General features: G+C 43.6%; 1 protein-coding gene across 2 annotated transcripts in view; it reads left to right on the top strand.

The window, feature by feature from the left end:
• LARS2 (leucyl-tRNA synthetase 2, mitochondrial) overlaps nt 1-17309 on the top strand; it is a 75483-nt gene extending 58174 nt beyond the window's left edge. For both annotated transcript variants that reach the window (XM_066628287.1, XM_066628286.1), the window contains exons 18-21: nt 891-968; nt 6539-6650; nt 13428-13555; nt 16236-17309. In XM_066628287.1, the coding sequence (XP_066484384.1) occupies nt 891-968; nt 6539-6650; nt 13428-13555; nt 16236-16418 (501 nt within the window). In that variant the 3' untranslated portion in view covers nt 16419-17309. The remainder of the gene's footprint in view (nt 1-890; nt 969-6538; nt 6651-13427; nt 13556-16235) is intronic.
• The last annotated feature ends 1156 nt before the right edge of the window (nt 17310-18465 follow it).

The following is an 18465-nucleotide window of genomic DNA, read 5'->3' as shown; positions in this document are numbered from 1 at the left end:
GGGAACTATGTGTTGTCCCACTGCAGTTGACTAATCATGCTGGGACTACCTGCATTTTTTGCCCTCTGGGTCCATCTTAGATACCTGGAAGCACATTATATTTCTCCCCCTTTCTCCTCTGATTCCAGTTCCTGCATCACCTGTTGCACACAGGCTGGTCTTGCCCAGCCCACTCCATCCTGTGAGGCCTCGGTCACAGTTGCAGGCAACCAATTGGTGCCTTTCCTGTGTGGGAGGAGCCTGGCTGATCTGGCGTTATGAGGATCTCCCCTCAGTCTGGTTCTGGCTTTTGACCCCTGTCTACCCTTTCTTTTGGTTAGTCTGAAACTAACTGGTTGCTGTTCAGGGCCAGGTAGGAATTTTGTGCTGCCTACTGATTGGCCAGAGCAGGCAGATTCTTTGCCTACCCCAGACTGTCCTTGGGTTTTAGTGGTTCCATTCCCTGCCTTTGTGATCACTTTGGGCAGGTTTAGTGTGGACCAGCTTGGAGTCAGGTTGGGAACATTCATCTCAGGGAATAGATGGTCTTTTAATGTCTTTAAGTTAGTTGCATGTTATTATGTGGGAGCAGTTTAAGGCCTCACCTGCTGCAGGTCTCCTCTATGTAATTGGTTTTAATAAAGTGGCCCAGTTTAACCAAAACCCTCTGTTTAATATGATTATTGGTGGGTGCACAGGCAGCATACCATATCTTATGCTTGGATGAAAATGAACATTGCAAATAGAATCCCTTTGGCTTCATTATATTTTCTCCTGAAGAAGTATGTACTGTAACCTTGTTGTACAAAACCTTGTTTTTTTTTATTCACCCTGCCGTGGCAAATTTGGAGAACCTCTGAGATGTTACCACTTAACCAACGGAAAAAAATGTTTGGTTTGTGTGTCATTAGGTGACGGGATACTTCCAGAAGGATTTCTTGTTTAATGCTGCAATTTCTCAGCTGATGGGCCTCAGTAACACTTTGTCCGTGAGTATGCCATGTAAATGCCACATTTCTAAAATTACCTTTTTACACTATTGAGGTGCGGTACAAATCCAATCTAGCAAGTAGTGTAATTGCACCAAGTGGCATAAAATCTGCAAGCATTTGGTTTCTGCATTTCTGTGAGATCATTTTGTTCCATTGCACCAAAAATTGGTTTAAACATCCTTTTTAGAATGACAGAGGATTGGTTTGGGCAATACTTAGATCACCCCATTGGCCCCACATGTTGATTTGTGCAATGACTTCCCAGAGATTCTGGAGCCAGTGTCCTCAGTCACGTGGTCCAAAGTACCACTTGATATGCAGCCCTAAACCTCCCTTTAAAGTAAATTTTCTCATGTGATTAAGAAAACTGACCAACGTCTTTCCCAGAAGTCAGGGAAGGTGCCAGAACATGCCTATCCTCAAGCATGCACATTATGTAAGAGCATACGGCCAGTGGGGCCCGTTTAAGCATTCTACAAGTCAGTCTGTAAATTTGACATGTTTCAATACAGAACAGTGGTGATTAACCAAACAATTAACAAGTTGTTACCTCTGTTAATATTCTAAATAATATTTTTAGTATTTTTCAGTAAGAACAAAATTGGATAATAAACTCCTGCTATGTGTCCTTGGAGTAAAATTAAACTTTTTAACATGCTTTTCTAAGGTTACAATCCTGTGCACACTGACCAGGGAGCAAGCTCCATGACTTACTTCTGAGTGAACTTCAATAGGCTTGTGCTGTAAGATCACCGTTGGCTAAATGAAAATACCTGTCTTGGTTTGTACTTGTTGAAACCATATACCAAAATTACAGTTGCCTTGGGGCTGATGTAGGAATGTGATCTTTGCCTCCAGGTCCTTGCTTTACACCGTAGCAGATTGGTGAGTGTAGAATGAAACCTCCAAGCATTTAAGTAGTGCAGTCAAACAAGTTTTCACCAGCATTTCAGAATATCACCTTTTGCTCTTGCATGAAACCAGCAACTTTGAAAGCTGACATTAGAACAAGCCCAACCAGTTTCATTTCTTTCAAAAGCAATACAATCTGTCCTTCTTGCACTTTCAATGATCCTTTCAGTAACAATGTCAGGCACAAATAATTCCCTTTTATAAAGTTCAGCGATGAACATTCCTTAGACTTTTCAACAGGTGAGGAGAAAGATGTCTAAGTGCCATAGTTGCTTGTAGGGCTTTCAACCTGTAAATAATACTTTCAGCATGATAAAGGCTACTTGTCCATGCAGGTACAGTAGTTGTACACTGAGCATATGGTACTAGGTCCAGATTTCTTTTCTTTCAAGTACAGGTGCAGCCTATTTATCTACGGATTTTTTATCCAAAGATTTGTCACAACAGGAATGGGGTGGGGGAACTGAAAGTCACCGCACCTTTGCCTCCTTTGCCCTGCGCTGGCATCTTGATCCATTTCCAGGCAGCCCAAAACACTGCAAAAAGTCTCTGCCTCGCCCAGGCAGGGAAATAGCCCTGGAGCCCTGGAAGAGGTTCCCCTTGCAAAGGAATAGTAACACTCCTGAAGCCCCTGAGCCAGCGAAGAGGGGAAGGGGGGGGCTGAAAATCTCTGTAGCCAGAACACATGCAGCAAGGTAGAGTGCGCGTGCGTGCGCGCGCTCTCTCTCTCTCATACATGCATGCACACGCATGAGGGACTGGTGTGGTAGTAACAGAGGAGTTTGCTTTAAAAAGCCCAGGGAGTGTTTGCCAAATTTCCCCCCCCCCCCCCGCCCATTGAGATGGTGCAGGCAATCACACAAGCAACTCCCCCCCATGGTACAGGATATCAAGGACACAAGCAAGCTTTCCCACCAAGCAAAGCATGAGATTTAGCCTACATTCCTCTCCACACTTACATAAGAACATAAGAACAGCCCCACTGGATCAGGCCATAGGCCCATCTAGTCCAGCTTCCTGTATCTCACAGCGGCCCACCAAATGCCCCAGGGAGCACACCAGATAACAAGAGACCTCATCCTGGTGCCCTCCCTTGCATCTGGCTTTCTGACATAACCCATTTCTAAAATCAGGAGGTTGCGCATACACATCATGGCCAGCACCACATCCTGTGGCAAGGAGTTCCACAGACCGACCACACGCTGAGTAAAGAAATATTTTCTTTTGTCTGTCCTAACCTGCCCAACACTCAATTTTAGTGGATGTCCCCTGGTTCTGGTATTATGTGAGAGTGTAAAGAGCATCTCCCTATCCACTCTGTCCATCCCCTGCATAGTTTTGTATGTCTCAATCATGTCCCTCCTCAGGCGTCTCTTTTCTAGGCTGAAGAGGCCCAAACGCCGTAGCCTTTCCTCATAAGGAAAGTGTCCCAGCCCCGTAATCATCTTAGTCGCTCTCTTTTGCACATTTTCCATTTCCACTATGTCTTTTTTGAGATGTGGCGACCAGAACTGGACACAATACTCCAGGTGTGGCCTTACCATCGATTTGTACAACGGCATTATAATATTAGCCGTTTTGTTCTCAATACCCTTCCTAATGATCCCAAGCATAGAATTGGCCTTCTTCACTGCCGCCGCACATTGGGTCGACACTTTCATCGACCTGTCCACCACCACCCCAAGATCTCTCTCCTAATCTGTCACAGACAGCTCAGAACCCATCAGCCTATATGTGAAGTTTTGATTTTTTGCCCCAATGTGCATGACTTTACACTTACTGACATTGAAGCGCATCTGCCATTTTGCTGCCCATTCTGCCAGTCTGGAGAGATCTTTCTGGAGCTCCTCACAATCACTTCTGGTCTTCACCACTCAGAAAAGTTTGGTGTCGTCCAAACTTAGCCACCTCACTGCTCAACCCTGTCTCTATGTCATTTATGAAGAGGTTGAAAAGCACCAGTCCCAGGACAGATCCTTGGGGCACACCGCTTTTCACCTCTCTCCATTGTGAAAATTGCCCATTGACACCCACTCTCTGCTTCCTGGCCTCCAACCAGTTCTCAATCCATGAGAGGACCTGTCCTCTAATTCCCTGACTGTGGAGTTTTTTAAATAGCCTTTGGTGAGGGACCGTGTCGAACGCCTTCTGAAAGTCCAGATATATAATGTCCATGGGTTCTCCCACATCCACCTGCCTGTTGACCTTTTCAAAGAATTCTATAAGGTTCGTAAGGCAAGACTTACCCTTACAGAAGCCATGCTGACTCTCCCTCAGCAAGGCCTGTTCGTCTATGTGTTTTGAGATCCTATCTTTGATGAGGCATTCCACCATCATACCAGGTATGGATGTTAGGCTGACCGGCCTATAGTTTCCCAGGTCCCCCCTCTTTCCCTTTTTAAAGATAGGCATGACATTTGCTATCCTCCAATCTTCTGGCACCGTGGCCGTTTTGAGGGACAAGTTGCATACCTTAGTCAAGAGATCTGCAACTTCATTCTTCAATTCCTTAATAACTCTTGGGTGGATGCCATCAGGGCCCGGTGACTTATTGATCTTTAATTTATCAATGAGGTCTGAAACATCTTCTCTTTTAACCTCTATCTGACTTAACTCCTCGGTTAGGAGGGGCTGTTTGGCAGCGGTATCTGCCCGAGGTCTTCTGCCGTGAAGACAGATGCAAAGAACTCATTTAATTTCTCTGCCATCTCTAAGTCTCCTTTTATCTCCCCTTTCCCTCCCTCACCATCCAGAGGGCCAATAGCTTCTCTGGCGGGTTTCCTGCTTCTAACATATTTGAAGAAGCTTTTATTATTTCCCTTAATGTTGCTGGCCATGCATTCCTCATAGTCTCGCTTGGCCTCCCGTATCACCTTCTTACATTTCTTTTGCCACAGTTTATGTTCCTTTTTATTCTCCTCATTAGGGCAAGACTTCCATTTATGGAAGGAAGCTTCCTTGCCCTTCACAGCCCCTCTAACTTGGCTGGTTAGCCATGCAGGCACCCTCCTGGATTTAGTGGAACCCTTCTTTCTTTGCGGTATACACCTCTGCTGGGCCTCTATTACTGTTGTTTTAAGCAGCCTCCATGCACTCTGGAGAGATTGGACTCTTTTTACCCTCCCTTTCAACCTCCTTCTAACCAGCCTCCTCATTTGAGGGAAGTCTGCCCATCGGAAGTCAAGGGTTTTTGTTAGAGATTTGCCTGGTATTCTTCCCCCAACGTGCACGTCAAAACGGATCGCAGCATGATCACTGTTCCCCAATGGCTCAGTAACATTTACATCTCTAACCAGGTCCTGCGTACCGCACAATATTAAATCCAGAGTCACCTGCCCTCTGGTGGGCTCCGTGACTAGCTGCTGTAAGCCACAGTCATTTAGCACGTCAAGAAATCCTTTCTTTCCTGGGAGTAAGCCCCATTTCCTGGGAGTAAGCCCCATTGACTACAATGGGGCTTACTTCTGAGTAGTAACACATAGGGCTGGACTCTTAAAAGATCAGCATCCCATGTGAAAGAAGCCGGGCAGCTGGCAACAGGGAGGGCTGAGTATGGAGCGGAAGGAGGGGATTGATATCAGCTGCCTTAGTTTCCTTCCATCCGGAAGTGTCAGGCTGCAGTGTATTTGCGTAACTCAATGGAATTTAGCACAATGCGTTTTTTGTTAATCGCGCTGAGTCACGGAATGGAACTAATAGTAGCAAGGCTTTCCCTCCACGCCAAGGCAGTTTTACTCACCCAGTGTATTATGTGTGGGTATGATATCATGCTGTTGTCATGGGGAAAAAAGTTGTTTGTGGAAATAATACCTAGTAGCTAAAATGGAGTTTCTAAAACTATAAAAACCATTGCACAATGTAAAGTGAAGCATCCACAATTCTTGCTCATATAAAATTCCTCCTGGGGGTGTGTTTTGTTCTCTAAAGTTCTTCATCTCTTTAGAGCAGCCATTTTCAACCACTGTGTCGTGGAACACTGGTGTGCCATGAATGGTCAGCAGGTGTGCCGCAGAGTCTGGGGGAAGGTCATTTATTAGTTGGGCCACTGGAGGATGTGAGCCCCCCACCAACAGCATGGTGTGCCTTGTCAATTGTCCAAAAACTGACAGTTTTAGTACCTTGTCAGTGTTCCATGAGACAAAAAAGGTTGAAAATCACTGCTTTAGAGGTTAACTCCATATTCACCTCTATCTTGAGGAGACGGAGCTGGAATGCTGACAAAGTATCCAAACAAATCACAGGCCTAGCCAGGGTTATCCATCCATTCTAGCTTATCTGTCACATTTACAGAGGGAATAATGAATTAAGTTAGTATTGCAGCAGTGAATTCCAATTTCTGCCATGCTCTTTGAGGCCTTAATCCTACAGACCGATCTCTGTGAGGCTGTGAAGCCTGTACAGAATTTGAGGGCTTATTTGTGTCTGGTAGTCAGCAGTATCCATTGATGGCTTCAGTGTTCAACAGGCTGTGTCTGTATACCTCTCTCTTCAGCTCAATGTTTTGCTGACTAAAAGAGCTGGAACTGTATTATAAAAACATTGCTTTTCAGTATACAGTGGTTCTTTTTACAGTTGTTCTATAATTTATGTAATGGATGGCTACAATATTGAGGAATATTTATGTTTTTAAAGTTCCTTTCCCCCTTTTCACGCAGCAAACTTCCCAACAACTTATTCTCCATAGTGCAGAATTTGAAGATGCATTGGCCACTCTCTGTATTATGCTTGCCTCAATGGCCCCACACATTGCTTCTGAGATCTGGGCAGGTAACTTGCATAATTATATATTTCATTACTGTTGTGGAGAAAAAAGTTCCATGAAGATTCTGCAGTCCTGACTAAATGTTTGGGTTATAACTGAATACACTTGCTTGGTAGTGTGAGAGGTATACAATAGAAGGAAGAGCCTTGGTGACTGCTAGGTTATTAGTGAAAGATGGTAAATTTTTTGATCTTATTGTAAGTGGTTCTACATAGTATGGTTGGTCTGATGAGCCTTTGTTTTCATAGTGAAAATAACCAAGGACCTTGAGGCATCTTAAAAAGTTATAAATGTGTTGTGAGATAAGTGTTCGTGGGCCGGAATCCATTTAATCAAAGGTATCTGTCAAAGTGAGCTTTGGCCTGCAAAACTATATGCAAGCGTCCCCCCATATCAGCGGATTCAGTTATCTGCAGATCCTGAGGGGTGCCTGTTTAATGTTTAGAGACTTACTGCAGCAAGCTTATAGCATGTGCAGGCGACCTGATTGCTTGAAGAGACTAGATTAAATGTTTAACAGGAAGTCAACTGCTTTCTGTTAATGTTCAGTCTAGTCTCTTCAAGCATTCAGGCTACCTACAAGTGGTACCAGCCTGTACGCTTATAGCATCCTGTAAAAGGTAGAAAGATTTTCTTATCAGTAAGCACCTAAACCACGTTATCGAGCATAGGGTTGGGCAGAGATAGGGTTCCCCCAAACCCATGGTTTCCATGGATACAGGGGGATGCCTGAACCATAATACATTCCTTGGGGTCAAACGATCAATTATACAACATGTGTAAGATGGGTTGGTGGGTTGTTTTTTTTTTTTAAAGACATAGCTGCTAGGGTACACGAAGTTAAACAGAACTACAACAAGAGAGGGTGTTGCGGGCTTTAGGATGTTGTCCTCACCATGGTTCTGTTCCATTTTGTGCTCTCTCCCCCCTGCTATTTTAAATAAAAAAATGTTTCCATTAAAAACCAATAAATGCTTTTTATCTATTTATAAAAGCACATAGGGTGGGAGTGATCAGGTACAGAATTGCAGAGGAGACCATCTTAAGAACGCTCCACATCCCTGCCTCACCATGGCTCTGCTCCATTTTGCAACCCCCACAGCAGCTATTTCAAAACAAACATACCTACCAGGCCATGTTATGCATTTCATGTAATGTCTAGTTTGGCCCTTGTTTTGTATATGTCACCAAGCTCTCTGCTTTTTGCTGCAACAGACCAACATTGTTTGGTTGATATGGTCATTTGTGAAAGTTCTCAGATGCTTGAAGAAATGCTCTTGGAAACCTCAGCACCCACTCATCTACCAGTGATTATTTTTGCTTTATCTTATAACTTATATGCTGCCTTTCCACCAAAAATACAAACTCAACTCAATATTAATCTAAACATGTCAAAACTAAAGTTTACCCCTTTAACTTAGTTAGTTAATACCTTGCTTCCCCAGACAGATATCTGCCAAGCCCTTTCCACCATCCCCCGTGCCCCGGTTTTTATTAACCAAGGTGGACAAGGATCAAGAGGGCAAGTGAGCTGCCTCAGACTTCCAGCCATCTTGTCTTCTTCCAATTCCTGGAGAGTCTGAAAAATAACCATAACAAGAAGACATGCAGAAACCTGTCACATCCATGTGGGATCAGGCCTTTAATATAATTTTGAAATCTTTCTCCCTCACCCATGGTGACTTCTCTGTCTTTTTGGTGGATGAAGGATAGACTAAAGGTAGAAGAAGCTAACTGTGCTGCTTTATAGAGAACCTCTTATTAATAAGTATATTTATCATGGCCTTAGTCAACAACAAATTGGTTGTTCCCTTGTTTGCCCATCCCTTACACCACAACGTAATAACATTTTGCAGTAGAAATTTCTCATGTCATTGGCCTTCCATGGACAGAATATCTCATCACAGGTGCATGTGTGCTTTTCACTTGTCTGACCAGCAGTAACATTTTTTTTCTGCTGCCTTTTTCCTGTCATGTGCTTCAAAGCAGTTTACTGAGTACAAGTTGGCAGGTATCTTAGTTACAAAGCAGACATAATTATATAGATACCGGTTTATACTCCCATACAGATACTTAAAGTGCATCTTCTTTGCCATAACCAGCTTTTCACTTTCTAGAGCAGGACATTCTTATGACTGCATTTTTTTTTTAAATCTGCTGGCTGAGAGCAAACAGGAAAGCATACTTTGGCATTTATCCAGCTTCATATTAAATTATTTGAACTGTCCTCGAGATGAATGAATTTTCTGTCTTGATAATATTTTGTGGCTGGGAAATGTTTACTGCTTAATTCCATGCAAGCAGTGTTCAGTACATCGGTAAGGTGGGGCCAGGGGAGGTGTACACTTGGACAGTATTTAGCCTACATTTCCCTAGGTTGAACTACATCCAAAATGCTGTGATTGCCTTTTGTAGGATTTTTTCCCCCATTTTCTTTATGCTCTGGTATGAGGAGAAGCAACAAAATAAGTGGCTAATGTTTATTAGAGGCTTGATGAATCTCTGGATGCCCCAAAGAGAGCCTTCTGGCCCTATTGTGGCTGGGTACATATTTGGGGGGGGGGGGAAATAGACTCTGCCATAGAACCTTTCTTTATCTACAATGATCAGCAGGCCTAATGTTTGAACAGATTCCCTCCTCTGCTGGAAAGAAGGGTTGAAGGAAATTCTTGAAGTTAAGCCTATATGTTCATTCTCTGGTAGTAGAAGAGGATCAGAAGAGCTTATGTTTAATTTAGAGTTAAATTTCTGTAGGATCCTGCTCTTAGTTACCATACATTTCTTAGTAGGAAAACCTACTGAATGCTGAAATCAAATTCCAAAAATTTCCTTGTTTGTTAATGATAGTAGGCCTTCTGGGGAGGGGGTGGAGAGCATTTTGTTAAACCTGTGTATTTGTACTGTACCGTTTCTTTTTTAAAATTATTTTTAAAATAGTTCTTGTGACTCCACAGCAAAGAGTTGACTCCTGTCTCAAGAATGAATTCCACTTCAGTCAGTGGACAGTAACTGATTACAATTTTGGATGCTTTGATGTTTTGGGAGTGGAATTATCCTCTGCACGTTTGTTCTGAATTGTGCTCACTGGTATTGTGAAACAGTATTGGGTGTGTGTGTGTGACAATGTTTCTTTATAAAGATGGATCACTTCTTGGATCTGCATATCATCCCCTCTTCGTATGTCGTATGTGCTGCTGAACTGAACATGCACTGTAGCATTTTGGTGCTACTTGAGGAGCAGCCTGAGATGCTACGTTGGTGTGGCAGAAAAGCCATGGCAAGAATTAGACAACAGACACAGGTTTCAGAGAGATTGAAAGTGCTGGAAGCAGGAGCAAGAATGAAATCAAGGGAGAAGTGAAGTGCTCTCTCCCAGCTCCTGACCCAGCTTTTTATTAAGTCTCAAAACACATGATATAAGGTTACGTAGTTGGGAAATTTCCACAAGGATGCTACCTTTCATACCGGCTGCCTAGTAGCTAGTTCTAGCTTAACCACAAACACATTCCTAGATATGACTTCTTCACAACATCTTTAAGGCTAGCTCTTTCTATAACTTTCTGCTGCTCACAGGCACAGAGTTCAATGACCCAACATATTTTCAAGGGCAGTTGAGTGTGCCCAACTGCGCAGGTGTGCCTGACTGTCCTTGATGCCAAATATGCTAAGACATCTTAGTGCCTGTGTATGTAAATACTACAATGCACTTGTGTGTGTGTGTGTGTGTGTGTGTGTGTGTGTGTGTGTGTGTGTGTGTTTGTTTAAAAAGTATGTCAGTCCTTCACTTGTGACCAAAGTTCATCAGAATGATAGTTTGGCGTTTATAAAGTCGAACAGGATAAGGAAATCTATTTCCTTCCTGGAACCTTGTATCTGAGCAATGTTCAGATACCACATCTAAGGCCTTTAACTGTTTATACTAATTGTTTTCCAAATAGGAAAATATTTGGATGAGGATGTAAGGTTACTTGGCCTGGAAGATCTCATTTATGCTAGGAATCCTGTGAAGCCAAGGAGAAAGCTGCACTGTAAGCATCCTGTAGCATCTCCACTAAACCACTTCTTTTATTTGAAATGTACCATTTTGGTCAATATCGGTCATGCCATCTGACCAGTTAACACAGTCCCTTGTAGGCATAAAAGCAAGTGGCATCAAAAGAAGTCTTTATCTCATTTGCACCCTCCCCTAGTCTCAAGATTCTGGTGTGTGCCATGTATATGTTCCGCATGCACAATCTGCCTGTTTTAATTCTGTGCTTGTTTAGCACAAAATAAATAACCCACTGCTGGCATTGCTTCAAACAATAAGGAAAGGTAAACTTGAAAAGGTCGTGGTTATTTGGTTCTATTATCATGTCCTTTTAGCATGTACCAAATGTTTTCACACTGGTGGGTCACCCTTCTTTTTTGCATGGAGAAAAATGGGCCACTTAGAGGAAAACTGGCCCTCCTGTATAGATTTATGTCCATTGATCAAGCTGATCAGAGAACTGACTGCAGTCTCTCTGAGAAATTGTTGTTAAATATGCTCAGTCATTACAAATCAATACTGTCTTCATTTGCATTATCAGGAATTCTCCTGATTCTTCCTTAATTCTCCTCATTCTCCTAATTCACTAAGGAATATCCAATGGTACACCAAATGTGAGTACTATTCATGTGTCAGTACTCAGTTGGCATATAATAATGTAAGGACGTGGAAGTGTACAAATAAATGCCTTTTTAATATTTCCAGTATGGAAATTTGACATAACTGGTAAATAATGGATTCCTACATAGCCCATTTAGGTGGTTTAAATAGATGGAGTTGTTCTTGGATAATTCACTTCTTATAATGTTTCTGAAGTTTGGAAACAGCAAAAGCTCCATTCACCTTAGCTACATACTAGAGCCCCTGGACATAATGGTGGCTTTTATTTTGAGCTTCCACTGTACAAATCAGAACAGGAAAACAAACAAGTTGAATAAGCAGGAACTCCTTTATTTGTTTGTTTTTCCTACCTAACAGCTCCTCCTAACAGGCATCTTTGCACCATGTTATTTAGTTGAACAGTACACAAGAGCATATTTTTTTGCTATCATGTCTGACATGCGATTATTTGAAAAGTGAGCTCATTTTCAAATGAAAAAGTCCTAAGGACAAGGAGCAAGCAAGAAAACAAATAACCATTCTAGATGCATCTTACTTTCCTGACATTTACAAAGATTTCACTTGCATTCTCTAATTCAGCACTTCCTTTATGAAAACAGCTTTTTGCTAAACCTGACAAAGTATTTTGTCAGGGTGATATTCCACATGACAGAAGCATGAAGTATACTGTCATAAGAGGAGAAGATGGACTTCCATCAGAAATTATTCTTAACTTGGGGATAATTACAAGTATCCAGAACAGTTTGCAGTGCTAGGTTTACAGTTTCTATCTTTGACTGCACTCTGCCTTATTCTTGATATTGTGTTGGCATCCTTCAGTCTCGGAAGACTATGGTGTCACGCTCTGAATGGTGGTTCTGGAACAGAGTGTCCACTCCAGTGCGCGAAGCCTGGGTAAAGTACGTATGGAGGATAGGCTGTTACCCATGCAGCAAATCCCCCCTCTCCACGTCGCTGAAATGGTCCAACGGAAAGGCAGAGGCCAATACGGTTGGTTCCAGCGGCGTCGCAGGAGTTGCCAGAAACATGGTTGACTGTGTTCAGCCATGAACTGCCTCAGGGACTCCGGCTCCGGATTTTGCCTCGAGGTTGACTCCTGAAGCCTTTTCCATAACTGGATGTAGCCACAAGGCAGTGGGGGTTTGGGATCAGAGTTTTCCTTCTCTCAGATGAGCTGCCTTCCCAGGCTGACGAGTCCCATCTACCCGGTTATTCTTGATAACTGTTCTGATATATCAGCAGTTACATTTGTTGCAGCACCTTTAGCTATAGTTTTATTTCCTGATGTTATAGAGAGGCTTAGGACTGGCCAAGATCTTCCAGTGCCTGTGCCAAATGCTGCTTCCCCCCCTTTACCTCGCTGTGTGGTAGCCACTGCCTCCACTGCTCCCCTTTTTCCTGCCCCCACCCAGATTTGAAAAAGAAGAGATGAACTAAGCAGAAGAGGAGATATGGAGGAGATGGGTGGGCTAGATTGTTGGAGACAATCTCCTCCACATTTCCTCATCCACTTAGTTCCTATTTTCTTTAGCAAATCTAGGTGGAAGTTGGAGGGGCAGCTGAGATGAGCAGATGGAGGCAGATGCCCTCTGCCAATTTATTGCTTGAGACAAGCACCTCAGTGGTGTCATGGATGAACCAACCCTGCTTAATGTTAAGGGGTTCAGTACAATGGGACAGAGTTTGGCACATGTTTAATTTTTCACCAACGTTAGTGGAACTTGCCACAGTCTAACTTTATCATCATCCTTATTTTGAGAGTATCTTCAGTGTGTGTTCATTTGGTATAACACTAATCACTTAAGTAATCAAATATATTTGTTGTGTACTAGGAATGTTCCTTTCATTTTTGGATTTATCAACTCCTATACAAACTTAAACCAGAGCAAATCTTCTAGGTCAATTTATTGATCATCTTTCCTTAGACTGTTCTTCAAGTTTTTTTCTGAAGGCAAAATGACTCTGCTTCTTTTCTTCCTCATCACTTTGGTTGAGATCCAGTGTCCATACAGTTTTATAGCATTTTGTACTAAAACTAACAAAGGTTTTGCTCTGGGCATGGTTGAACTGAGCAAGCAAGCAAACGATTGAACGGTCTTTCCTTACAAGCAGTTCACTAATGTGTTTTCAGGTTTGTCAGGTGTTCAGAACAAGCTTTGTACTCATCACCACTGGGACATGGAAGTGCTGCAACAACCCTGGCCCACAGTAGACCCAGAATATGTCCAGCAGCCAGATATAGTGGAAGTGTCTGTTCTGGTAAGAACATATTTTAACTATGATCAGTACCATGTGTGTATCGTTAAGCTCACCTAGCCAGGGAGAAGGATGTGTGTGCAATACAGCAGTACCTCAACTTGTATTGCTTTCTTCTTTTGACCTTACCTAATACCCTGTAGTGGCCATTATTTAAAGGGGCCAGTCATTGCCAAGCACTTGGAAGCAGCCTGCATGGAGCTTGGCTTGGGAAGAAAGCCAAAGTCTCCACAAGCAGCACAGGGACTCCACAAGCCTGGGGGGGCAGCTCTGCCATTCCCTGCCCAGCGAACCACTTCTGGGTTCTTGGCAACGTTAAACAGCATCCAGCCCCTTTTAAAGAACATCCCTGTGCTGCTTGCAACCCCTTTAAAAAATGTCTGCCCCCCTTTTTAAAAAAAAGTTGCGTCATTCCTCCATTTTTTTACTTTTGTCATAGCTCTGGTCCCCAGTCCAACGAAACTATAAGGTGTGTCTGTCTATTTAACTTTGTTTCACTTGAGGTTCAGTTAATGGCCTGGAGCCACCAGATGCTGCAGAGTTGCTGAAACTAAGCAGGTGTGGACCTGATCAGCAATCTGGGTGAAAGATGCTCAGAATCCCATCTGAGAGTAGGTGAATAATATTTATTTTGAGTGCTACTTTTTTTTTAAAAGTGGCATATTCCTTTTCCTGTGTCTTTAATAGTGGGGAAGAATGACTTAGGCTCCAATCCTAATCACACTTTCCTGAGAGTAGGCCCCATTGAACAAAATCGGACTTATTTCTGAGTAGACCTGGGTAGGATTGTGCCTTTAGGCTGCAATCCTATTCACACTTACCTGGGAGTAAGACTCATTGACTATAATGAGACTTACCTCTGAGTAGACATGGTTAGGATTGGGCCCTTCAAAGCTCGAATGAACTGTGTTAATATTAAAATTTGTGAGTCTTTTCCCTATGATTGATATATTTCTGACAGGGGTAAAACCCTTCCTTTTTCAGTTGGCCTTCCCACCTTAGTGTTGGCTTGTATATTGTTGTTTTTGCTATTTTTACATTTTTTAAATTATTATTTATACTGCTGCATTTTATTCTTTTTTTATATTATGGTATGTATTTTTATGATGATGTATGCTTGTACTGTTTTTACTTCTATATTTTACTGTATTTTAATGGACATTCCAATCTGCCCTGGCTGCCCTGTTATTGGGCGGCAGGATTAGAGGGCCAGGTTTAAATCCTTTAAATAAATAAATGTAACTCTGGAAAACCATCAGTGGTTAGAATGGTTGGAACAGTGTCTAACTACAATCCAGGCACATGTACTGTGCTGGCTTCTTATTCTTTATTTTAAAGTCTGAGTTTAGTAAACCTACCATCTCAGGAGCAAATAGCAGAGCATTTCCTAGGAGCTGGGAACCCTGAGAAGTGTTTCTTGTTGGAAGGGAGTGTGTTGGTACTTTAGCAAGCAACATGTGGAGTCATTTTGAAACATGAACTAGAACCATGTAACAGAATAACAATCTAAAGCAGGAAGTTGACCTGGGAGCTGCGGGGTGTAACTCAGGTTCTTCCATTTGCAGAAGAATTCTGTGGAGCAAATGTCTGCTCTAAAGGTTCTCATCAGGAGCATACTTTCATGGGGGCAGGGGGGAGGCTGTAGAAGGCAAAGCAGCAAAAATTGCCCCTCCTCTCTCTGCAAACAGACCCTTCACCAGTATTAGCAGGTGGGTCACCTTAACTAGCTTCCTATCTTGAGCATACACTCTCACCTAGACAAGTTCCTAACTTTTTTGATGCTCCACACTGATATGTGCATTATGGTGGCAGGGATATTTTTCCATGTTTACGCTATTGTACCTTTAGGAAACACAATGTGAAAGGAGATGCACATCTCTAGAAATGTGGTAGATATCTTCCAGGGATGTTTGGCCATTTTGGCTCCACAATAGCTACAAGTGACACTTGAGAGGGCTGCTGCAGAAAACAGAAACAGGACATGGTTAAGTGAGCCTGTGCGTTACAAGGATGGAGGATTGACAGCAGCCCCGTGTCAAATGTAATATACGTATATTTCTGGCCCTCATGCAAGTTGAGGTGAGCAGGTAAAAGGTATTTGTTCCAAGTTTTGGTTTCACAGAGTTCCACAAGTGAATTGGTCTGCTCAGCCACAATCTCAAATTTGGCTCATTTCGGATTTCATTCTGCCTTAGATGGTGACACGTTGCTTTTCCAGCTGTAGCTTTCTATATTGGCATAACATATTACTCCATTATTTCTCTTTGATGCCGGATCTGTGTCTGCCATATTTGGCCCAAAGCACCAACATTAAAAAGGCCACTGCACATGTGGCTTCTGTGCTGTGGAGTGATTGCTCAGCAGGGAGCCAGGCATAATGAAAGATGTGCCTGATTTTCTTCAGTGCCAACATTACTGCAGTGTTGCATGCCTGAGAGTCACAGTGCATCATAGTATCTGACATAGCATTACAACAAAACAAAAGAAGCTAAGACTACCTGAATATTATGTTGGTTTAATAAACAAGCTAATTAATGTAAGTTTTAAATAACATCTGATTGTATGTAGTTGTGAATTTCTCTGTTTCACAATAGCAAATGGGGGTAAATGGGCTGGAAGATGAGAGAATTAGAGGGCCTGCTTTTAAAATTTCTTCTTTGGTTCTCATCTTTGTTTTCTCCAGATCAACAACAAGCCCTGTGGTAAAGTTGGTGTACCTCAGGAGGTAGCCCAAAACCCAGAAGTAGTTCGTGAACTGATTGTTCAGAGTACACTAGGAACTGAGCATCTCCAGGGACGTACCATTACCAAGTTCTTCTTGTCTCCGAGAACTGCCCTTGTCAACTTTCTCATCCAGGAATCATGAGCAGGGGTATTTTTGTGGGGCTTCCTATCCAGGTGGCCATTGGGAACTCATCAAAAGAGGACAGATGAAAAATACAGCAGAAAAATACAGCAGTTCTTATTATTGAAAGTACTTCTTACTAAAACTTATTCAGGACTTGGTGGAGGATAGCAAAGAGAATGCTGCTCAGAAAATAGTTACTATCATCATCACTGTCTATTAAAATGAAAAACATTAGAGGCTCGTGAGGTACCTTTTATCATTCGCAAAGGAAAGCATTTTGTTCCCCAACTGGCTAAAGATGCTTCATGGAGCAGCAAGGTGGAAAAAAAGAATGGGAAGTGAAGAGGCAAGGTCTATACCAGGGGTCGGCAACCTTAAACACTCAATGAGCCATCTGGACCCATTTTCCAGAGGAAAAAAAACCTCAGGAGCCACAAAACCCTTTTGACATCTAAAATGAAGATAACACTGCATATATAGTTTTTTTTCCACCTTTATGCTCTTAAAGGTTCCATTTTTATAATGTAGCCCCCTCTTGTAACTTTTAGTTAGTTTTGTCATACATTCTTGTCCTATGTTTTCAGACACCTGGTCCTCTATGGTGTTTTGCCTGATTCCAAGGCCATTCTCTGCCTGGAGAATTAGGCCCACTTTAAGCAAATTAGCTCCCCTTCTTTGCCCCAACAAATGACCCTGGTTCTGCCCTGCAGTCCTGCTGGACCCCACCTCCAGGGTAGCTTGCCTGTTCAACCTGCAGAGGTCCTCTCTCCTGCCAGCAGCCTCCCACCACTACAGCAGACCCTTGGTCCTCAGCAGGTCTTGGGCACAGCAGCCACACACCAAACTCCAGTGTCTCTAGCAGTCCATTAGTCACAAAGTCAGTCAGAGCATCCAGGGCAGAGTCCAAAGTCAATAAGCCAAGTCACAGTCTAAGGTCAGATTCCAAAGTAAGTCAGAGTATCCAAGTCAATAAGGCAAGCCAGTCTCCTCTCCAACCCACACTTCCCTTCCTGCCTCAGGTGCTCCTTATATCCCTGAGGGCCCTATTGCCTTCAAGTGGCTGCAGCTGTGCAGCACATTCTGCTGGATCCCAGGCCTTACCCTTAAAGGGGCCACTGCTGACACCACATCTACCTCCTCGCCAGATCTTCCAGGATTCCAATACATATGGCGGTTATGACATCTGCTTATCTTACATGGATACTAAAGAACTCCCCCCACCTTCCAGAGGCACCCTGCTGGAAGGAAAAAAGGACACAGACTCCAGAGGTGGGGAAGAGAAGAAGCCAGAGCTGGGGGGGAAAGGTGGGGGGGCAGCCACAGGCCAGCTTCTTGCCTGCCCGCCCTCCCTCACTCAGGCTACAACCCTCTCCACACTATCCTGGGCGTAAGCCCCATTGGCTACAATGGGACTTCTGAGCAGACAAGTTGGTTGGAGCTCTCAGGTTGCAGTCCTCTCCACACTTTCCTGGGAGGAAGCCTCACTGACTACTTGTGAGTAGACCTACATAGGAGGGGGCTGAGGCTGCAGCCCTCCACACCTTCCTGGGAGGAAGCCCCACTGACTACAGCGGGGCTTACTTGTGAGTAGACCTGCACAGGAGGAGGCTGAGGATACAGCCCTCCACACCTTCCTGGGAGTAGCCCAGGGAGTACATCAGGGCTTACTCTGGAACAGACCTGCGCGGGCTCCCACTCACCCGTCCTTGCGCTTGGCCTTGAGCAGGCTTCAAGGCTGCCATCCCAGGCACCCTTTCCTGGGAGTAAGCTTCATCCTCTGTAATGGGGCTTACAACTGAGTAGACACGCATAGGAGCAGGCTCCACGGCTGCAATCCCAGGCACCCTTTCCTGGGAGCAAGCTTCATCCACTGTAATGGGGCTTACTACTGAGTAGACACACAGTGTGTCTCCTCTGCTGTGGAGGAAAAGCCTCTCCTTGCACTGAGTGGGGACCTGCTCAGGGAAAGGTGGGCTGCAAGGGCTCGAAATGGCTGAGGAGGAAGGCGGCTCAGGATTGGCTGGTGGTCAGCCAGTGAAGGGCCCTGAGCCATTCCAACTGAAAA

This window comes from Tiliqua scincoides, chromosome 5 (assembly GCF_035046505.1).
Source record: "Tiliqua scincoides isolate rTilSci1 chromosome 5, rTilSci1.hap2, whole genome shotgun sequence".
Lineage (NCBI taxonomy): Eukaryota > Metazoa > Chordata > Lepidosauria > Squamata > Scincidae > Tiliqua > Tiliqua scincoides.
This window is presented reverse-complemented; position numbering and strand designations above follow the sequence as displayed.